The sequence below is a fragment of the Gorilla gorilla genome, chromosome 21 (genome assembly GCF_029281585.2).
Source record: "Gorilla gorilla gorilla isolate KB3781 chromosome 21, NHGRI_mGorGor1-v2.1_pri, whole genome shotgun sequence".
NCBI lineage: Eukaryota > Metazoa > Chordata > Mammalia > Primates > Hominidae > Gorilla > Gorilla gorilla.
Window position 1 is genome coordinate 59,848,471 of NC_073245.2, and position 23,853 is coordinate 59,872,323.

Consider the following 23,853-nt stretch of genomic DNA (forward strand, 5'->3'; position numbering starts at 1 on the left):
ATCAAACTTTTTCCCTCCTGTCTTAATCCCAAATAACCAAAAGGAAAGCTGATTAGTGCTGCTAAGCCATATACCAAAATTTTCATGGTTTTTGAGCTAGCAGGTATAATTCTTTGCTGCTTTTCAGCTTTAATTAGTTATTCCATGAAAGTTCATTTTCTAGCAATTTATTATATATTCTGTTGATGTCTAAGCTTCAACATGTTCCATAGCTTGAATGTTACATATAGAAAGGCCTATAGTATTTATAGGAAACATTCTATCCAGTTGTTTTAAGATACTTGTACATTTTAAATCTTATCATGGATATACTTTGGACTTTTCCATATAATATAGAAATAGCGTTAGATTTTGATAGCATTGAAAGGTATTCTCATTGTTACTATTCTACATTAAAGTAATTGTGACCAGATGTGGTGGCTCACGCCTGTAATTCCAGCTCTTTGGGAGGCTGAGGCGGGTGGATCACTTGAGGTCAGGTGTTTGAGACCAGCCTGACCAATATGGTGAAACCCCATCTCTACTAAAAATACAAAAACTAGGCCGGGGTGGTGGCAGGCGCCTGTAGTCCCAGCTACTCGGGAGGCTGAGGCAGGAGAATTGCTTGAACCTGGGAGGTGGAGGTTGCAGTGAGCTGAGATTGCACCACTGCACTCCACCCGCAACCCCCCCCCCCCCACCGCCCCCGCCAAAAAAAAAGTAATTGCATGCAATATATTGCTTAAATGCAGGTTTTTTTTTTGGACGGAGTTTCATTCTTGTTGCCCAGGCTGGAGTACAATGGCACAATCCCGGCTCACTGCAACCTCCACCTCCTGGGTTCAAGCAATCCTCCTGCCTCAGTCCCCCAAGTAGCTGGGATTACAGGCATGTGTCACCACACCCGGCTAATTTTGTACTTTTAGTAGAGATGGGGTTTCACCATGTTGGTCAGGCTGGTCTCGAACTGCCGACCTCAGGTGATCCACCCACGTCGGCCTCCCAAAGTGCTAGGATTACAGGCGTGAGCCACCCCGCCCAGCCTTTTTAAAATGCAGTCTTAAAGTGTGCATTGCCATATTTAATACATTTAAGTAGTGTAGCATACAACTTTTTTTAGTGGAAACATTTTAGATAAGGAAAATAATTGTAAAAATGGCTCATGGATCTGGGTGGTAGAGTTTATATTGAAAGATTGACTTGGTTTTAGCCTTTGAATTCTGATAAAATGAGAAGTTCTTCCTTCCAGTTCTTTTCTGTACTTTGGTGCCAGGGGCTTGAAAAGGCTTCTGAGACTGGATTGTGTATCTTCTTGGAAGTGCATTAGAGGTGCAGTGGAAACTTCAAAATATGGATGCATCTCACAATTGGATGTATGATATAACTTCAGGAGCACAGATTACTTGGGAGCAAGTATAGGTCCTAATTTCTTTTCTATTCAACTGTAAGTGATAATATCTAATTGTAGGGAGTCAGAATTAAGAAGGGACTCTATGTTAATAGACTGTTCTTTTTTTTCTTTTTTAGACGGAGTCTCACTCTGTCATCCAGGCTGGAGTGCAGTGGCGCGGTCTTGGCTCACTGGCAACTTCTGCCTCTCGGGTTTAAGCTTTTCTCCTGCCTCAGCTTCCTGAGTAGCTGGGACTACATGTGCATGCCACAATGCCCAGCTAATTTTTGTATTTTTAGTAGAGATGGGGTTTCACCATGTTGGCCAGGCTGGTCTTGAACTCCTGACCTCAGGTGATCCACCCGCCTCGGCCTCCCAAAGTGCTGGGATTACAGGTGTGAGCCACCGCGCCTGGCCTAGACTGTTCTTACAATCAAACTTATTGTGAGACTGTTGTGCTATATTATTTCCCCTTTGAAGATGGCTTTTATCAACTACATATATTCTCCAAACTAGATGGGTTGTAATTTAAGATGTAAAAATGTAAGCTAGTCTCAGGTAGTTACTGATCCATGTTTCTTACCGGTTAAGAACTTCATGGTCTTGGTACCTGCCTTATTCCCCTCTCTCATCTTCATTCTTGACTGTTGACTGAAAGTGATCTAGATCTATTGTGTCTGTGCTAGGCATTTACCTTTTATATCTTAATCTACCAAAATAGCATATCCTCCCAGTGAGAAGGAGATAACAGGCGTGGCAACTAAAACAAATGCCATTTTTGATTTTTTGTTTATAGCTAAGATTAATGCCAAATAGAAAACTGTACCTGAAGGGTTTGTCGTAGTCATTTGTGCTCAGGAATTATATTATTGTATATATTGAAATTATTATTTTGGGGACCAGAAATGCTTTTTTATTTCTCATGTTGAACATTTTCTTTAGTTTAATGAAATTCAGGAGATGTTTGCTCTACTTTGCTTTTTGTTATAAAACAATTTGTCATTTACTCTTAGACATTGTGGTGTCTTATACAGTTGTACAGTAAATGTACCTAAGTTTTGTCCATGTCTAATTAAGAACTACAAATCTATCCAACCTGTTCCTAAAAAACCCAAGATAGAGACTGGACATGGTGGCTCATGCCTGTGATTGCAGCGCTTTGGGAGGCTGACGCGGGCAGATCAGTTGAGGTCAGGAGTTCGAGACCAGCCTGGCCAACATGGTGAAACCCTGTCTCTATTGAAAATGCAAAAATTAGCCAGGCGTGGTGGCACACACCTATAATCCCAGCTACTCGGGAGGCTGAGGCAAGAGAATCATTTGAACCCGGGAGGCGGAGGTTGCAGTGAACTGAGATCATGCCACTGCACTCCAGCCTGGGTGACAGAGTGAGACTCTTGTCTCAAAAGCAAAACAAAACAAAAAATAAGATAGAAATATTTTATATCTTAAATAATTATACCTTTATGTTCGGGTAAACACCTTTTTCATGATTTTAAGTTATTATTTTCCCTTAGTTTTTTTTTTTTTATAGACGGAATTCACTCTTGCTGCCTAGGCTGGAGTGCCAATGGCCCAATCTTGGCTTACTGCAACCTCCATCTCCCAGGTTCGAGCAATTCTCCTGTCTCAGCCTCCTGAGTAGCTGGAATTACAGACATGCACCACCATGTTTGGCTAATTTTGTATTTTTAGTAGAGATGGAGTTTCTCCATGTTGGTCAGGCTGGTCTCGAACTCCCGACCTCAGGTGATCCGCCCATCTTGGCCTCCCAAAGTGCTGGGATTACATGCATGAGGCACCACACCTGGCCTTCCCTTAGTACCTTTTTGGATAATTAGGTTGGACTCTGAAGGAGTAAGTTTGGTAGCAGGAAGATTGCACAGGCTTATGTGTACAGTGTAGCTTGTTTTGTGAGATCAAGAGAAAAAGCTGCATGTGTCTATGGACATAGCTCGACATATTTAGGTTTCATTATATGCACATAAACATTGGCTTAACACAAATGATCTGCATTTCTGGTTTAAACTGATATTTGTGCTTATTAATTTTTTTGCATATTAAGAGATTGTTATGGCTTAGTTTTTCTATTGATTTAATTTATGCTGTCAGAATTTATCGTAACACTATATCAACTGTAGAAGTAAACATTTAAAAAGTTTAATGCAGTAGGATTGCATAGAATGATTGTTATAGATCAGAATAAAGGAAATTTCTAAACTATGATTTAGTAGGTTGAATGTTGCTTTTATATTTATTCAATATTTATTCAAGACATATATTGACCACCTATTACGTGGTAGGCCCCTTACTCCTTACTGAGTATTCAACTTATATTTAATAACAAAGGAAATAATATTGAGAATATAGGCAAAATTTTATCTTTCAAATTAAAGAAGTGCTGTTATCCATGGAATAGTTTCTCCATTTGTTTCAGGGATTCAGCTTATAAACAAAAGCCAAAGTAAGGAAATAATATCTAGAATGTGGAATAAATTACATATTTAAAATAAAGAAATGTAGGCTGGGTGTGGTGGGTCACGCCTGTAATCCCAGCACTTTGGGAGGCTGAGGCAGGCGGATAACTTGAACCCAGGAGTTCAAGACCAGCCTGGGCAACATAGTGAGACCCTGTCTCTCCAAAAAATACAAAAATTAGCTGGGTGTGGTGGTGCTCACCTGTTGTCCCAGCTACTTGGGATACTGAGGCAGGAGGATTGCTTGAGCCTGGGAAGCCGAGGTTACATGAGCTGAGATTGTGCCACTGCACTTCAGCCTGGGCGACACAGTAAGACCCTGTCTTTAAAAAAAAAAAAAAAAAACAGTTATTACTCAATGGATAGTTTGCCATTCAATTTAAAAATCACCTTTGAATGAAACAAATATAAAACCAATTATAGAGACATAGCAAGAATTATTCTATTTTTGTACTTAAGGAATGGAATCACTATTCTTTTTATTTTTATTTTTTGAGATGGAGTCGCACTCTGTTACCCAGGCTGGAGTGCAGTGGCGGGATCTCAGCTCACTGCAACCTCCGCCTCCTGGGTTCATGCGATTCTCCTGCCTCAGCCTCCCAAGTAGCTGGGACTACAGGCGCCCGCCACCATGCCCAGCTAATTTTTGTATTTTTAGTAGAGACAGGGTTTCACCATATTGGCCAGGCTGGTCTCGAACTCCTGACCTTGTGATTCACCCGCCTCGGCCTCCCAAAGTGGTGGGATTACAGGCGTGAGCCACTGCACCTGGCTCTTTTTAATTATTTAATTTATTATTATTATTGTTTTTAAGAGACAGAGTCTCACTTGGTCACCCAGTCTGGAGTGCATTGGCGTGATCATAACTCACTGCAGCCTCAAATTCCTGGGCTCAAGCAGTCTTCCTGTTTTATTCCTAAGTAGTTAATGCTATAGGTGTGCACCATGATGCCTGGCTTGTTTTTTAAAAAAAATTGTAGAGACAGGGTGTTACTGTGTTGCACAGATTGGTCTCAAACTCAAGTGCCTCAAACTCAAACTGCCTGAGCCTCCCAAAGCACTGGGATTACTTAGCTACTCTTTTTAAATATGAAAATTGGAAAATCAAAACCGAACATACCTTTAAGTTTAAAACTCTTTTATTTGAGGATAATTTTAAACTTAAAGCAAGGTTGCAAGAAAATAGTACAAAGAGTTTTTACGTTTATCTCCCCACCGGGTCAGGATTCACCTAGTGTCAACTCCCTTCGTCATCCTTGCCCTACCTGTCCCCGTTCCGAGGTTTATTCACTCACTCATTATATATGCAATTTTTCTTAACCATCTGAGGATAATTTGCATATGTAATAGCCTGTTACCCCAAATATTATACTAAGAATATTGGTCTCTTAAATAACCGTAGTTCATTTATCAACTTAAGTGTATTAATATTGACAACATACTTTTATGTCTATTGTCCATATTCCAATTTTGTCAGTTGATCCAATAATATTCTTTATAGCATTTTCTTACCCTCTAGCACAGGATTCAGTCTAGGATCAAATATTGCATTTAGTTGTCATTTTCTTATAGCTTCCTTTAAAATCTGGACTGTTTACAGACTTTCTTTGTCTTTTGTGACATTGACACATTTGAAAATACAATACCCCTGAGATCGTGTGATCTGACTGTGCCACTACTAATAATAGTGAGCCACTACTAATAAAGGTTATTTTAAGTCATTTTCTGTCCTTCATTTAAACTTGTCATGGGGAAAAAACAAATACTTAAATCATCTCAGCTTTTTAGCCTTTCCATTTTACAACCAAAGTTATAGAATGAATTTTCTTGGTAATTTAATACATATTTAGTGCATCTGTAAAGACAATGTTGCAGTCTAGATTTTCTTATTTATATTATGATCATGTGATTTTTTAAATTTTTATTTTTTTTTGTTTTTTTGCTTTTGATTTTTTTTTTAAAGCTACACATTTGAAGTTTGATCAGCATCTTTAGTGAATTTTTTCATTTTTATAAATCTGTCTTCCTTCCTGGTAGCATTCTGCCACCTAGTGGAAATTTATGTCCTCCAGCATACGTCTCAGAGTTTAGTTGGAATGCAAGATGCATTTTAATATATAAAAAATAGTTTAGAATCGTTGAACTTCGTTGGTTGACATGTAATTCTTTACAACAGTGATCGTCTTGTTTTAAACAAGAGTTTAGTACAGATAAAATTCTTAGCAAATGAGGGCTTAGTAGATGTCTTAAATCATCTTTCTCAACAAGAAGTACTCTACATTTATCTTCTTCATCAATGAAATTTTAACCAAAGCATACTATTTTTCCATCAGTCAAAAAAATTTTTTTTTTTTTTTTTTTGAGACGGAGTCTAGCTCTTGTCACCCAGGCTGGAGTGCAGTGGTGCCATCTCGGCTCACTGCAACATCTACCCCTCGGTTCAAGTGATTCTCCTGCCTCAGCCTCCCAAATAACTAGGATTACAGGCACCTGCCACCATGGCTGGCTAATTTTTTATTTTTAGTAGAGATGGGGTTTCACCATGTTGGCCAGACGGGATTTCACCATGTTGGTCAGGCTGGTCTCAAACTCCTGACCTCAGGTGATCCACCTGCCTTGACCTCCCAAAGTGCTGGGACTACAGGCATGAGCTACCGCACCCTGCAAGATACACATTTTTAGTAGGACTTGAGGAACATTTCTGTCTTGGAGTTGTACATACGTTCTGCATAATTCATATTAGAATATGAAATCTGAGGTTGTCTTCAGTATAGTCATTTATGAAAAAGAATATTGAGAATTATCTGTTTAGAGAAAGTAGTTCTGAATTAAAAGATGCAGTCAATCAGTCATATAACACCTTCATAGAGTCATGTATATTTTTTAATGTACTTATTTCTCATTATTCTCTCTTAGTTGCTGATGTATATTCAAGATGAGTGGATTAGGAGAAAACTTGGATCCACTGGCCACTGATTCACGAAAACGCAAATTGCCATGTGATACCCCAGGGCAAGGGTAGGTGACTTATTTGCTGGTGCTTTACCACACTTGTTGTGCCTTTGTTTAAGGATAACATTTTAACTTCTTGCCATTTACATTCTCTGGTTAGATTTTTTGGTGGTTTCACTTCGTGGTAAGTAGAGTGTTACTGATGAGATGGACATCTTTTTGATGTAATAGAAGTTTTTTTTTATTGCTGATTCATATAGAAGGTAGAATATTAACAATTTGCGGTACTATAAGAATTTCTGAATGGAAGGAGGGGTAGGAGTTATGAATAGATGACCAAGGTTATGTCACGTGCGTCCGTGTGAAGAGACCACCAGACTTTGTGTGAGCAACAAGGCTGTTTATTTCACCTGGGTGCAGGCAGGCTGAGTCCGAAAAGAGAGTCAGCAAAGGATGGTGGGATTATCATTAGTTCTTATAGGTTTTGGGATAGGCAGTGAGTTAGGAGCAATGTTTTGCGGGTGGGGTTAGATCTCACAAAGTACGTTCTCAAGCGTAGGGAGAATTACAAAGAACCTTCTTAAGGGTGGGGGAGATTACAAAGTACATTGATCAAGTTAGGGTGGGGCAGAAACATCACAATGGTGGAATGTCATCAGTTAAGGCTATTTTCACTTCTTTTGTGGATCTTCAGTTGCTTCAGACCATCTGGATGTATATGTGCAGGCTTGGGCTCAGAGGCCTGACAGTTATAAGTAAGAATCTTTGCTATCTTTTAAGAATGGGTTATAAGTTGATATTTTGTCATTTGTGAGGTTGCATCCTTTTTTTTACCAAGTGAAATGAGAAGCTTAAAAATTAGAAACAAAATCATGTAATCTATACAACACTACTCTATAGCTTTTAAAGTATTTGCCAAAGTCAGTGTCAATTGAAGTTTAATGTGCTAGTTGAAAAATATCAATCTACAATGAATAAAACTTCATCATTAATAAGTAGCTACCACTGTTTTTGTTCTTCTTTGTTAGTTGTTTTATTATCTCTAAGAAGTAAAGATGATTTATTCGTATTTTCTAGATGAAGTAACTGAGGCTAACTCTGCCCAAGGCCACCTAGCTAACAAAGATGGAACTGAATTTAGGTTTACATGAATCTCTATTATGTTGTACTACTTCTCCAAGACAGCATTTTTGATAGTTTATATTGGCTGAGTTTAGTTTGTTTACATATGAAAATAATAGGCCGGGTGTGGTGGCTCATGCCTGTAATCCCAGCACTCTGGGAGGCCAGGGTGGGTGGATTACCTGAGGTCATGAGTTCAAGACCAGCCTGACCAACATGGTGAAACCTCGTCTCAACTAAAAATGCAAAAATAAGCCAGGCCTGGTGGCTCATGCCTGTAATCCCAGCTACTGGGGAGGCTGAGTCAGGAGAATTGCCTGAATCTGGGAGGTGGAGGTTGCATTGAGCCAAAGTCGCACCGTTGTACTGCAGCCTGGGCAACAAGAGCGAAACTCTGTCTCGAGGAAAAAAAAAAAAGTAATCATGTAATAGTGTTGTATAGGGGCTGATTCTGCTAACAGCTCTTTTGTGATATATATATTATATCTCCTTTCCCCCCTTTCTACCCCTTTTCCCTTAGTCTTACCTGCAGTGGTGAAAAGCGGAGACGGGAGCAGGAAAGTAAATATATTGAAGAATTGGCTGAGCTGATATCTGCCAATCTTAGTGATATTGACAATTTCAATGTCAAACCAGATAAATGTGCGATTTTAAAGGAAACAGTAAGACAGATACGTCAAATAAAAGAGCAAGGTAATAAAAACACTTATGTCTTTTTGAACAGTGGTGGTTCCCAACCTTTTTGGCACCAGGGACTGGTTTTGTGGAAGCCAGTTTTTCCATGGACCTGGTAGAGGGGATGGTTTCAGGATGATTCAAGCACATTACGTTTGTGGTGCACTTTATTTCTATTATGGTTACATTGTAACATATAATGAAATAATTATACAACTCACCATAATATAGAAATCAGTGGGAGCCCTGAGCTTGTTTTCCTGCAGCTAGATGGGTCCATCTGGGGGTAATGGGAGAAACTGACAGATCATCAGGCATTAGAGAATCATAAGGAGCACACAACCTAGATTCCTCGCATGTGGAGTTCACATTAGGATTTGCACACCTGTGAGAATCTAATGCTACTTCTGAGCTGACAGGATGTAGAACTCAGGTGGTAATGTGAGTGAAGGGGAGGGGCTGTTGTTAATACAGATGAAACTTTGCTCACTTGCCCACTGCTGACCTCCTGCTGTGCAGCCCCATTCCTAACAGGCCACAGACTGATACATGTCTGTGGTCTGGGGGTTGGGGACCCCTGTTTTAGAAGGAACTTGTTGCTATATTTGCCTTTTTGCTCCTTTGTTTGGGTAGAGACTACAACTGATGGAGGCTAGCAAGTATGGGAATAGACAAATGTGTTGAGCAGCTGTGCTTTTTGTTATTTATGTATTTATTTATTTTGAGATGGTGTCTCGCTTTGTCTCTCGGGCTGGAGTGCAGTGGTGTGATCTCAGCTCACCACAACCTCCACCTCCTGGGTTCAAGAGATTCTCCTGCCTCAGCCTCCCGAGTAGCTAGGATTACAGGCACCTGCCACCACGCCCAGCTAAGTTTTGTATTTTTAGTAGAGACGGGGTTTTGCCATGTTGGCCAGGCTGGTCTCAAACTCCTGACCTCAGGTGATCCACCCGCCTCAGCCTCCCAGAGTGCTGGGATTACAGGTGTGAGCCACTGCGCCGGGCCTCCAGCTTATGCTCTTTAGAGACGGTTAACAGACAATTGCCTGTTATTTGGTAGTTCCTTTTCAGGAAGCTGTGGGATAGTACATTTAGTAGTGAAATGATTTAGGTATCTTCTGGCTTCCTGGGTAACTATGAAGTTTAGTTTTGATGTTATAATATTGTAGCATCATTCTCTTATGAGGAAATGTTTTGTATGTATGTATGGGCATGTGCATGTGTATCTTTATGTCTCTTCTGGGGACTATTCGAAGGTGATTTAATCTATAACTGATAGTGTGTTATTTGTTATACCACCTTCTGTCTTTTCAGGAAAAACTATTTCCAATGATGATGATGTTCAAAAAGCCGATGTATCTTCTACAGGGCAGGGAGTTATTGATAAAGACTCCTTAGGACCGCTTTTACTTCAGGCAAGTATAAAGATTTTAACTGTCCAGTAGGCTGTGTTGCCCTTTGGTTTATTATAAAGTTATAAAAAATTGATGAAATTTTGGTTAGGAAATGAGAACAAAAAGAAAACATTTTTTTCTTTGAGACAGTTCAGTATTCTGAATATGATGGTAAAATGCTCTTATAATTACAATATACATAATTCAGGAAGCCTTGCCCCCCTAGTAAAAATATAGTTGCAAACTGAGAAACCACACATATACAAACATAAAAATATAAGCAAGCAGGAAAGGAAAGGTAGCCTGTAATTTCACAGAGATATTTGGGTACAAATGGCCCTTCATATCCATGGGTTTTGCACCACAGATTTGGAGGCTGAGGAAGAAATAAAAAATAATGTTAAAACAATAAAAAATACCTCAGTGTGATGACTATTTATATAGCACTTACATTGTATTAGGTATTATAACTAATCTAGAGATGATTTAAAGTATATTGGAATATATGCATAGGCTATAGGCAAATACACCATTTTATATTGGAGACTTGAGCATCCTCAGATTTTGCTATCTTTGGGAGGTCTTGGAACCAATCTTACACAGATACTGGGGTATGATGACTGTACGTTTCGGCTCAGACATTTTTGGTGAATTTTTGCGTGATTGATCACATGGCACGCTATGGTTTTATATTCTTGAGGAATTGTTAAGACTTAAACGTGCTTTGTATTTGTTTAGGGGCTGAAGCCCTTCATAAAGTTAACTTGTCAACTTCTTTTTGTTTCAGGTAGTTTGTTCCAACTACTTTTAGTTGATCAGTTTTGAAATTCCTCTTTGTAAATTCTCATTAAGGAATAGTAGAGCAGTTTCTGTAGCTTGACTTGGCATCAAATGGAAAAATGGGAAGAGCTAAGGATGCTTTTCTCATTTTTAAAAGCTCCTTTAAAGATATAATTCTTTAAAAATTAGGTTAGACATTAATTCAGATTTCATGCTGAACATATTTATGTACACACTCCCCCACCCCCAATTATTCTTCTTTTTTTTTTCCCCCCAGTAAGGCCTGTAGTAATGGTGCTAATGTTAGTAGTAATGGTGGCTTATAGTTGTTTGCAGTAATTAAGTCAGCAGTAGTTTTTACACGTACTACTTACTACTATGGCTGCTGTTTGCTGATACTACCATAACAAAATACCACAGACTTGGTAGGTGAAACCAAATAAATTTATTTCTTACAGTGTTGGTGGCTGGAAGTCCAGGATCAAGATGTCAGCAGGATTGGCTTCTCCTTGGCTTGTCACTGTGTTCTCCCATGGCCTTTTTCTCTGCGTGCACATTCCTGGTGTCTTTCTCTCCCCTTATAGGATACCAGTCATATTGGATTAGGGTCCCCACCGTTATGACCTCATTTATCTTTAATTATCTCCTTGAAGGTCTCGTTTCCAAATACAGTTACACTGATGGTTAGAGTTTCAATTTAAGAATTAGAGGGAGGAGGATACAATTCAGTCCATAACAGCCTGTATTAACATATCCTATTTTAGGCATTGGATGGTTTTCTATTTGTGGTGAATCGAGACGGAAACATTGTATTTGTATCAGAAAATGTCACACAATACCTGCAATATAAGCAAGAGGACCTGGTTAACACAAGTGTTTACAATATCTTACATGAAGAAGACAGAAAGGATTTTCTTAAAAATTTACCAAAATCTACAGGTAGGCTTTTAATGTGTATTTTCTAAATAGGTTAAATTTTTTTCCTTGACCATTTCTTAGAAAATTGAATGTATCTTTTAGGAAGTCAAGCGATCAAATGAGGGTAGAAAGGCATGTGATTTAATAGCAGAATTTTCACATATGGAGTCAGTGAATTAAAAATTTGGTATACACTTTAAGAGGCATATAGTTACAAAATATGCAGTGAGATTTCTGTTAAAGTTGAAATTATTCACATGTTTTGTATATTGCCAGCCTGAAATGTTAGTATAGATATAACTATGAAAAACATGCATAATGAGAAAATGCAGCTTGAATTCTTGATGATGGTCATAGAATGAGTTACCAGCTTTTTAAAATGTCATTTCAATTTGTTTTCCAAAGTTAATGGAGTTTCCTGGACAAATGAGACCCAAAGACAAAAAAGCCATACATTTAATTGCCGTATGTTGATGAAAACACCACATGATATTCTGGAAGACATAAACGCCAGTCCTGAAATGCGCCAGAGATATGAAACAATGCAGTGCTTTGCCCTGTCTCAGCCACGAGCTATGATGGAGGAAGGGGAAGGTAAGAGCTATCATATGTTTGTGATGTTCATGAAACAAATAGTGGCCATACTTGGAGTTTTGAAACTTGTGTTGTAACCCTTCTTACTGAATTCCATGTCCTTGCTTGCCTATTGAACATATATATCCAAGAGTTAAGTATAATCCTTACCAGGGTGAATTTTTTATCGTAGATTTGCAATCTTGTATGATCTGTGTGGCACGACGCATTACTACAGGAGAAAGAGCATTTCCATCAAACCCTGAGAGCTTTATTACCAGACATGATCTTTCAGGTAAAAACTCTTTTTTTGTCTCTCTCTCTCTCTGTGTATACGTACATTTTTATTTTGGAAATTTTTGTAAATGTTACTATTTTTAATCTGTACTATCATAGAAATGTATACCTACTGTAATGAGTGCTTTATGTGTATCATTTTTCATGTTGCTTATGCAACCTTAAAAGAATTTCACTAAAATTCTTGGCATTTGAATTAGGTATGTTTGGCATTTTAAATCCCCCAAATAAATTAAAAAAAAAATTTAGGGGTACCTGGTTTTCTCTCCAAATTGCATTTTGCATCAGAATTTAGTATTTCTTTAACTTCAAGCCCATTTGTCATAAAGAAACATGTTTTAAAAAATTACAAGTAATTTAATGAGAATTATTGGGAGTAATTCCTTTTTTTTTTATTTTTTTTATTTTTATTTTTTGTTGAGACGGAGTCTTGCTCTGTTGCCCAGGCTGGAGTGCAATGGTGCGATCTCGGCTCACTGCAACCTCCACTTCTTGGGTTCAAGTGATTTTCCTGCCACGGCCTCCCAAACAGTTTGGACTACAGGCATGTGCCACCATGCCCGGCTAATTTTTGTATTTTTAGTAGAGATGGGGTTTCACCATGTTGTCCAGGCTGGTCTCGAACTCTTGACCTCAAGTGATTCGCCTGCCTCAGCCTCCCAAAATGCTGGGATTATAGTTGTGAGCCACTGTGCTTGGCCGGGAGTAATTCTTGATGTCAACCTGAGTTTCAATCTTGGTCTGCCATTTTTTAATCATAGAAATAAAAAAGACATCGTGGTTGATAAGATGCATTAATGAAATTAAACACTGTGGCAATATTATTTTTATTTACCTTCAGGGTTACTCTTATGGTCACCTAAGTGTAAATGGGGATGCCAAGGGTTTGTCATATATGCCCCATTTCAGAGATAAAGAAACAGAAGCTTGGTGACAGAGATTGGGTTATTGTCCAAGATCATGGCTAATAAGAAAATTTATAGCTGAGTCTGCCTGACTTAGCCTGTATTGTTTGCTTTGTGTAACACTAATTTTACAATGTGGACCTTTACCAAGTGATATAAAAATGGAGTAGGTATACATAAAACATAGCTATCACTATTACATATGTATGTGTGTGTTTGTAATATGTATATATAATATACATAATGCAGAATATTTTTAAAGAAATATTGCTATTTTTGCAGTCATTCAACCATTTTATGCCATCAGTAACCTATCTTCAGGATTTTTGAGATTAATTTTCACAATTAAAAGTAGCAAAGGATTATTTTGACAATTCACAGTATAATCTTGTTTACGCTGATGGATGTTACTTTTTTTTTTTTTGAGACAGAGTTTTGCTCTGTCATGCCCAGGCTGGAGTGCAATGGCATGATCTCGGCTCACTGCAACCTCTGCCTTCTGGGTTCAAGTGATTCTCCTGCCTCAGCCTCCCGAGTAGCTGAAATTACAGGCGCCCATCACCACGCCTGGCTAATTTTTTACATTTTTAGTAGAGACATGGTTTCACAATGTTGGTCAGGCTGGTCTCAAACTCCTGACCTCAGGTAATCCGCCTGCCTCGGCCTCCCAAAGTGCTGGGATTACAGGCATGAGCCACCATGCCCGGCTGTATGTTACTTTATATTTGAACATTTTCTCTGTATTAACTCCCCTCAGATAAACATAGTGACAGCAATTGTTATATATTATTTTATCCTTTTAGAGTGAGTCTTTCTCTGCACCTCTTATGATTTGGCAGTGTTAATTTTCTACTTGAATAGCCATGTTTTACATTTGCTACTGAAAATACTAAATAAAATATCTTTAAGCAGTTTAGCAAGTAGCATCTTTGAAAATTATCTCATCAGTATATAAAAGTGATACATGTTTATTATAAAAGTTAGAAATTACCAAGCATGAAAGAAAACAGGACATGATGGAGAAAAAAATTGCCAAGCAAGAAAGATCAAATGCTTTGTGTGATTAACATCATTTAAAACTGAGATCCTACTTACCGTAGTTATAGTTAATGCCTTCCAGTGGCTATCTCTTATTTTATAGGAGGCTTATTGCACTCAACACAATACTTGTTTTGACCTCTGGAGATATTTTATCTTCTGTCCCTGATGTGTTTCATTTAATAAACTTTTTGTGGACATCTGTTTTGTATTTGTCATGTGGCCCAGGGCTAAACTCAGGGGAGGTGGTTGAGGACAAATCATGTCTATTTTGGGCACGAGTGCACAGGTATTTACTCTTTCCCAGAATGCGTTTATCCCTTTTCCCTAGTTTCCCCCTGCTACTAATAAGATTTTTGGTCACCATTAAAATTCTGAATTTTAAACAGATTATTGGACTGGTGGTTTATTTCTGTCAGCTTATTCAATATTAGTGCCTTTTAAATCTCCAGTAGCTTTTGCAGAATTACCTTTCACTATGAAGCCCCATGAGTTTTCCCAAACCAAACTTGGTTTTCTTCAGTATATTTTCTAATGAATATGTCATAGAAAGGATAAATACATGGGCAAGACTTTTTTTTTTTTTTTTTTTTGAGACGGAGTCTCGCTCTGTTGCCCAGGCTGGAGTGCAGTGGCGAGATCTCGGCTCACTGCAACCTCTGCCTCCTGGGTTCAAACCATTCTCCTGCCTCAGCCTCCCGAGTTGCTGGGACTACAGGTACGTGCCACCACACTCGGCTAATTTTTTGTATTTTTAGTAGAGATGGGGTTTCACCATGTTAGCCAGGATGGTCTCGAACTCCTGACCTCATGATCCACCCACCTTGGCCTCCCAAAGTGTTGGGATTACAGGCATGAGCCACCGTGCCTGGCCTGGGCAAGCCTTTTCTATGTCTTTCCTAATTTGTCTAGAGTCAGTTTATTGCCCACTTCTTTCAAGTTATTTGTCTGTACCTTTTGGGTCACGACTTCCATCATCACTGGGATTTGGCATATCTGTTGGTGCTGAGCATAAGAGATTGCCCAAGTCTGATTATTGCATTTCTTAGTAAAACCTACACAAAACAGATAACTATTGGCAATCTTGACATCAGCAGGAGCTTCCTATGAAGTCTGCCATGTTTAACAATGGAGCATATTTTGTCACAGAAAAGATTACTGAGGATGTCCAGGTCAAAAACTGTGGGACCAGTTATTATGGCTTGGATCATTCTGCCTGCGTTCAAAGACATAGAAAAGGCCTGAAAGCTGATCCAAGACCAGCCATGGAAGCTGGTCACATAGTTTTTGACCTGGGTATCTTCAGTAATTAGTCTGAATTTTCTAAGGGCAGTTTCATCATTATGCACATCAGCAAGGTTCATTTCAAAAACACAGTTCTTGAGGCCATCAGATGCAGTTTTGGTTCCTTGAGCCCTTTTGACTAGTTTGTTACCAATTAAACATAGCTGGTGCTTTCACGTCATATCAGTCTTTTTTAGGAAATGGATTAACCACTTTCTTCTTTGCTCCCATTCTGCCACTTTTTGTAAGGCACTTGCTTTTGCCAACCACCCTAGTGCTGCTTAGAGTGAAAAGGCCTAGACAGTTTTTAAGGACCATCTATTGTCATGAAACCTTCTTTAATTTCATAGTATTTTTGAGTATGTATATTTGGTGTCTCCATTGTATTTGATATTAAGCAAAAGTTGTCAGAAGCTTCCAGCATTGTAGAAATGAGTATTTGGTTAACCCTCCAAGTTTAGGTATTAAGTGTACAAAAATGTGATCATCTCTCAGATGCAAATAATTGTCCCTGCTGGCTTACTTTAAGTAGGTATTTTCTCTTGCTTATAGTTGTAGGGACAGAATCTCTTCGGACAAACAACTTTCCTCATAGGCGTTATTTTTTCCCTTTACACGAAAATGAACTTCAGGTTATCTGGACATGTATATTCAGTACATTCAGAAAGTAAAAGGGAGTTTGTGTGATATATATTCTGTACAGCATTTGGGAAAACCCTGTTTTTCTACACTGCCACACCACTTCTGACCCCAGATGTATTTTCTTCTACACTAACCAGCGCTCTGTCTGACGTAAGCTGGGTGCCCTACAATCTTAGTTTGGACAGTTTCTACCTGGGTTTAGCATTAGATCTTACAAGTTTAAGGGTTCAGTCCCACAAGACTGCCTGTACTTCACTTCAGATGCCAGTTGCAAGTCCTGGCCTTCTGTACTTCTGACTGACTGGCTATAAATTGGGCTTCTGATCCTCTCCTTAGGTTTGATGATTTGCTAGAATGGCTCAAGAAATCCGGAAATGCTTTACTCAGGTTTACTGGTTTCTTATGAAGGATACAACTCAGGAATATCTCAATGGGAGAAATGTATAGGAGAAGGTATTAGGGGGTGGGGATGAGGTTTGGAGGTTCCATGCCCTCTCTGGGCTTATAGCCTTCCCAGCACCTTAATGTGCTCATCGTTTGGAAGCTCATCAAATCTCTTGTTCAAGAGGTTTTTTTTTTTTTTTTTTAATTGGAGATGGAGTCTTGCTCTGTTGCCTAGGCTGGAGTGCAGTGGCACGATCTCAGCTCACTGTAACCTCTGCCTCCCGGGTTCAAGCAATTCTCCTGCCTCAGCCTCCCAAGTAGCTGGGATTACAGGTACGCACCACCACGCCCAGCTAAGTTTTGTATTCTTAGTAGAGATGGGGTTTCACCATGTTGACCAGGCTGGTCTCGAACTCTTGACCTTGTGATCTGCTTGCCTCGGCCTCCCAAAGTGCTGGGATTACAGATGTGAGCCACTGTTGCTGGCCCGAGTTTTTTTTTGAGATGGAGTCTCATTCTGTTGCCAGGCTGGAGTGCAGTGGCATGATCTCGGCTCACTGCAACCTCCGCCTGCCAGGTTCCAGCGATTCTCCTGCCTCACCCTCCCGAGTAGCTGGGACTACAGGCGCACACCCCCATGCCCAGCTAATTTTTGTATTTTTACTAGAGATGGGGTTTCACCATGTTGGCCAGGATGGTCTTGATATCTTGACCTCGTGATCCGCCTGCCTTGGCCTCCCAAAGTGCTGGGATTACAGGCGTGAGGCACCGCGCTAGGCCAAGAGTTTTTTATAGAATTTAATCACCAGGCTCTCCTTCCTCCCTCATGCCCCATTCCTGGAGGTTAGTAGATGGAACTACTAACAGAAAGTTCCAATCCTTTAATTACTTGGTCTTTCTGATTACCAGCTCCATCCTGAGGTGATCTAGAGACCCCACCCTAAGTCTCCTCATTAGCATAAATTGAGGTGTGTTCCAAAGGGGCTCTTTATGAATAACTTGAAAATACTTTTATTACTCAGGAAATTCTGAGGATTTTGGATAGGGGCTCTGTGCTAGAAATCTGACAAAGACCAAATGTATTATTATACTCCTTAGCAGAACATGTAGGGAGAATCCTGTGGTGCTATGTCTTAAGGAGAAAAGCTGTGGTGGATATAGTAGAAATTTGGATCAGAGAAGGTGGAGCAAAGATTTAATATCTTTTATTTTATTCTCCAGTGCTAAGCCATGTGTAGGCAGCCAGTAAATACTTGTGGGCTGGATATAAGTCTTTTTTTCCTTTTTTTGTTTAATAGGAAAGGTTGTCAATATAGATACAAATTCACTGAGATCCTCCATGAGGCCTGGCTTTGAAGATATAATCCGAAGGTGTATTCAGAGATTTTTTAGTCTAAATGATGGGCAGTCATGGTCCCAGAAACGTCACTATCAAGAAGGTAAAGAATTTTGGGGTTGATTGTTCTTATCATTTTATTCTTTAGAGACAGGGCCTTGCTATCTTGCCCAGGCTGGACTCGAACTCCTGGATTTAATTGACCCTTCTGCCTCAGCTTCTGAGTAGCCGAGACTGCAGGTGCACACCACCATACCTGGTTCTGGGGTTGATTCTTGATCTTGTTTGTCATTATGTTTGGTATACACATGACTGTAGTTGCTGTTTTGTTGGTGAGGGGTAGGAAAATGGTGCCTGAGTGTTCTTATTTTACCCTGTTGATGATTTTGGTGCAGATCCGGTCTTTCCTTGGATTTTTAGGAATGTACTTGAAGTATATTTCCTCCCTGTCCCCTCCTATATATATTTGTTTTGCTGTCTGTAGTTACCAGTGATGGGATATTTTCCCCAACAGCTTATCTTAATGGCCATGCAGAAACCCCAGTATATCGATTCTCGTTGGCTGATGGAACTATAGTGACTGCACAGACAAAAAGCAAACTCTTCCGAAATCCTGTAACAAATGATCGACATGGCTTTGTCTCAACCCACTTCCTTCAGAGGTAATGACAGATTACTGTGTATTCTAATACGAAATGCAGCAGTGTTCTCAAAATGCTTTATTATTAAAGTAAAAAGGGAAGGGATAAAATGAGACAAAATATAGGAAGGTTATTGGGTTTGATGAAATGAGTTTAGATTCCTGGATTATGATATGTTTAAGGTTGTATTTTTATGTGAAAGTGATTATTTATTAAATACTTTACAGGAAAGCTAGGTGATGGGAAGACTAATGGGTGGATAAAAGAGCACATAAAATCTGATTACATGTCTTACCATTCATTTCTGATGATGTGTGTTGCTTTGGGGACTGCATTTAAAATTTGAGGGTAAACTTCAAGAATAAAGGTAGTTACTGTCTGGGTTGGTAGTGGCAAATAAGAAATGCATGAAGGGGAGGATATTCACCCATTAATTATCTTGAGTAATTTGCAGGTACCTCCAGGTGAAGCCCTAGATAATGTGGCAACTCTAATAAAGCCCACCTGAAACTCCAGTTAACATAGCTGTTGGTCTTTCATAATACTACAGTGGTCTCACTCATAGATTCTGTGGCTTACTGAAAAATATGTTACTAGGTAAATAATTGATCGATATGTAGATTGGAACTGTCACTAGGTATTGGAATGCTGCCTAAAAACTTAAGTTCCTGGGTAGTTAATTCATCCCATTTTTTTATTCCCTCTCCTTCTCTCTCCCTTCCTTCCTTTCTTCTTCTTCTTCTCTTCTTCTTTTTTTTTTTTTTTTTTAAACAGAGACAGGGTCTTGATCTGTCACCCAGGCTGGTGTGCAGTAGTGCCATCACAGCTCACTGCAACCTCGAACTCCTGGGCTCAGGCGATCCTCCCACCGCAGCCTCCTGAGCAGCTAGGACTACAGATGTGTGTCACTATGCCTGGCCAATTTTTAAATTTTTTGTAGAGACATGATCTTGCTGTGTTGCCCAGGTTGGTTTCAAACTCCTGAGCTCAAGTGATCCTCCTGCCTTAGCTTCCCAAAGTGCTGGGAATATAGGTGTTAGCCACTGTAGCTGGCTGGTTTTTTAAAATTTTATTTTATTTTAAATCTGATTAAAGGCTTTCATGCATGCTTAGAATTTTTTAGTAAAAGTTTGATGTTTGTTTTGCAGAGAACAGAATGGATATAGACCAAACCCAAATCCTGTTGGACAAGGGATTAGACCACCTATGGCTGGATGCAACAGTTCAGTAGGCGGCATGAGTATGTCGCCAAACCAAGGCTTACAGATGCCGAGCAGCAGGGCCTATGGCTTGGCAGACCCTAGCACCACGGGGCAGATGAGTGGAGCTAGGTATGGGGGTTCCAGTAACATAGCTTCATTGACCCCTGGGCCAGGCATGCAATCACCATCTTCCTACCAGAACAACAACTATGGGCTCAACATGAGTAGCCCCCCACATGGGAGTCCTGGTCTTGCCCCAAACCAGCAGAATATCATGATTTCTCCTCGTAATCGTGGGAGTCCAAAGATAGCCTCACATCAGTTTTCTCCTGTTGCAGGTATTTGTGTTGACATTTCCTTTTTTTTTTTTTCTTTTTAAGTACTTATTCTTTCCATACTACTATAATTCTTGTAAAGTTAATCTATTTTATAATAGAAACTTTGAAGAATTAAGTTGTATTTTGTTACAGTGTCTGGTAGTCTAATTCTTTTCCTAAATTTTTTTTCAAATTCAGGTGTGCACTCTCCCATGGCATCTTCTGGCAATACTGGGAACCACAGCTTTTCCAGCAGCTCTCTCAGTGCCCTGCAAGCCATCAGTGAGGGTGTGGGGACTTCCCTTTTATCTACTCTGTCATCACCAGGCCCCAAATTGGATAACTCTCCCAATATGAATATTACCCAACCAAGTAAAGTAAGCAATCAGGATTCCAAGAGTCCTCTGGGCTTTTATTGCGACCAAAATCCAGTGGAGAGTTCAATGTGTCAGTCAAATAGCAGAGATCACCTCAGTGATAAAGAAAGTAAGGAGAGCAGTGTTGAGGGGGCAGAGAATCAAAGGGGTCCTTTGGAAAGCAAAGGTCATAAAAAATTACTGCAGTTACTTACCTGTTCTTCTGATGACCGGGGTCATTCCTCCTTGACCAACTCCCCCCTAGATTCAAGTTGTAAAGAATCTTCTGTTAGTGTCACCAGCCCCTCTGGAGTCTCCTCCTCTACATCTGGAGGAGTATCCTCTACATCCAATATGCATGGGTCACTGTTACAAGAGAAGCACCGGATTTTGCACAAGTTGCTGCAGAATGGGAATTCACCAGCTGAAGTAGCCAAGATTACTGCAGAAGCCACTGGGAAAGACACCAGCAGTATAACTTCTTGTGGGGACGGAAATGTTGTCAAGCAGGAGCAGCTAAGTCCTAAGAAGAAGGAGAATAATGCACTTCTTAGATACCTGCTGGACAGGGATGATCCTAGTGATGCACTCTCTAAAGAACTACAGCCCCAAGTGGAAGGAGTGGATAATAAAATGAGTCAGTGCACCAGCTCCACCATTCCTAGCTCAAGTCAAGAGAAAGACCCTAAAATTAAGACAGAGACAAGTGAAGAGGTAATTTGTTTTCTGTATATTTCAGCTCATATTTCATCCTTTTTCGGTGTTAGATAATGTGATATAAAAATTCTTCCATTTTAGGTTTATTTAAAGAAAGTTAAATCTTTAGCTGTCATTTCTTTATAATTATTTTGGGTGTCAGTAAAATTATGATGTAATTTGGAAATAACAGATGTGTATGTTTTAAGATGTGACTATAACTCTTTAGTAGCCAATATGAAATTTTTTCATGGAGGTGTTTATTGCTGGAATGGGCAGATTGGGTCATTAAGAGAATGGTAGAAGTAATCAGGAAAAAAAAAACTTGTATTAAGCAGCATAATTTTTATTTTAAGGTAAAATCAAGTTTCATGCACAAGAAGACAATCTGTATAAGCATTTCCCAAACTTATAGGATATATTAATATGCACTTGAGAAAATGAAAGGCTTAAAGTTAGGATGTGGGCTTAACCTACTGTTCACCAAATGTATTGACCGAAGCCCTTTTTAGAGCATGCCTATGAACATCCCAGCTTGCTCCTTTTATGATTAATCACACTTATTTTCAGAAGGTATGTGTAGATGCAGATATCTGTTAGCTAATTATCAATGCACTGCTAGTGACTGTTACCTGCAAAATATTCTACAGTTTGAGAATTAAATGTCTTGTGTAAATTTAAAAAATGCCCCTTTGAAAGGACCAAATGTAGTGATTTAATCTCAGAGGAGGAAGATTAGAGATGGGGGTCATAATAAACTGGCCTTTAAGGTGGGTATTATCATTGTAGGTAGTTTTTGTATTTTACTTGCTTCTATTTCATGTATCATTTTTTCTGATGGGTATGTTTATACCTGTGTGTCTGGTAATGTATACAGGTTAATTTTTAAAACTTTATTTTCAGGGATCTGGAGACTTGGATAATCTAGATGCTATTCTTGGTGATCTGACTAGTTCTGACTTTTACAATAATTCCATATCCTCAAATGGTAGTCATCTGGGGACTAAGCAACAGGTGTTTCAAGGAACTAATTCTCTGGGTAAGAATGAACTAGGTTTTTTTTTTTTTGCTGCCTTTGAAACTTTTCTGCATACCTGTAAACACTCTTACACTAAGACCGGGATATAAATAGCATTTATAACTTCAGAACACATATTCTGCCTCTGTTTTCTATACTAATTTATATTATATGTGCTTTAGAAAGCTTTTTGAACATTTTCCTGTTTTTTAAAAATTAAATAAATTTCCCACTTCTAACTAATATGCCAGTAATCATGGCACTTATAGAAAAATATTCATCTTTGATTATTCCAGGTGAGTACTGTAGGTACTAGGTTATATATTTTTCTTAGCCACAGAGAATTGGATTAAAAAGCAACTCAGACTCTAGATTAAAACCTGTCCATTGGTGTTTTAACAGAATCTTGTCATTTAATTAAGATAGTTTTCTTTGGTGTTTGCTGGTTCTTATCTAGCTCCTCTCCTGTTGCTGTGTGTTGACTTCATCAATTTAACAAAGGTAGGCCAGGCATGGTGGCTCACACCTGTGGTCCCAGCTACTCGGGAGGCTATGGCATGAGAATCGCTTGAACCTGGGAGGCGAAGGTTGCAGTGAGCCAAGATTGCGCCACTGCACTCCAGCCTGGGTGACAGAGTGAGACTCCGTCTCAAACAAACAGACAGAAAAACAAAGATATATTGTGTGTATCAATTGAAAAGGCAGCATGCACAATTATTCAGAATGGTCATTATTCAGTAGCATTATTTCCTAAACTAGAATGGATAGATCAATTAAGAGTGGGGGGGAGAAAAAAGGAAAAAAATAAGGTTAGAAGGGGATTTTACATTTTATTTCTTTTCGATCAGAAGGCAAGTTACCTGGTTAAGTTGATTGTTAAAATTATAAACAGTATACTTAAGTACAAATATGCAAGAACCTTCAGGAGCTTGGAACATTTGTGAATTTTTCAATATTAAGTGAAGCGCAGAGTATCAGTGACCATATCAGGCTACAGAAGAGTTCTCAATACTTCAGCCGACATGGAGATTGTTGTTTCTACTTTATTTGGAATATGAGACCTTTTTTTGGCTGGCAGGGGGGCGGGGGGTGGCGGTGGTGGGTGAGGGCCACTGCCCTCACTTATTTTGTAAAGGAAGACAGTGCTTGTTTTTGTAAGAAAGACATTCTTGGGTGGGAAGTGGTGGTATTTGTGTTTTGTACTTGATTATTTATATATTAAATCACCAAGAAATATTTTTGTATTGTGTTTTCAACAGGTTTGAAAAGTTCACAGTCTGTGCAGTCTATTCGTCCTCCATATAACCGAGCAGTGTCTCTGGATAGCCCTGTTTCTGTTGGCTCAAGTCCTCCAGTAAAAAATATCAGTGCTTTCCCCATGTTACCAAAGCAACCCATGTTGGGTGGGAATCCAAGAATGATGGATAGTCAGGAAAATTATGGCTCAAGTATGGGTATGTTATTTCTAATTAGTATGT

The 23,853-nt window shown here is 39.2% G+C and overlaps 1 protein-coding gene across 14 annotated transcripts in view; it reads left to right on the plus strand.

Annotated features, from left to right (window-relative positions):
- The window catches only part of NCOA3 (nuclear receptor coactivator 3), a 153,690-nt gene that overhangs the window by 112,133 nt on the left and 17,704 nt on the right, over positions 1 to 23,853 (plus strand). For all 14 annotated transcript variants that reach the window (XM_031004739.3, XM_031004741.3, XM_031004740.3 and 11 more), the window contains 12 exons: positions 6,763 to 6,864; positions 8,441 to 8,613; positions 9,909 to 10,009; positions 11,533 to 11,707; positions 12,092 to 12,280; positions 12,453 to 12,554; positions 18,108 to 18,248; positions 18,660 to 18,807; positions 19,935 to 20,326; positions 20,504 to 21,375; positions 22,261 to 22,396; positions 23,635 to 23,829. In XM_031004739.3, coding sequence (XP_030860599.3) covers positions 6,782 to 6,864; positions 8,441 to 8,613; positions 9,909 to 10,009; positions 11,533 to 11,707; positions 12,092 to 12,280; positions 12,453 to 12,554; positions 18,108 to 18,248; positions 18,660 to 18,807; positions 19,935 to 20,326; positions 20,504 to 21,375; positions 22,261 to 22,396; positions 23,635 to 23,829 — 2,707 coding nt within the window. In that variant the 5' untranslated portion in view covers positions 6,763 to 6,781. The remainder of the gene's footprint in view (positions 1 to 6,762; positions 6,865 to 8,440; positions 8,614 to 9,908; positions 10,010 to 11,532; positions 11,708 to 12,091; positions 12,281 to 12,452; positions 12,555 to 18,107; positions 18,249 to 18,659; positions 18,808 to 19,934; positions 20,327 to 20,503; positions 21,376 to 22,260; positions 22,397 to 23,634; positions 23,830 to 23,853) is intronic.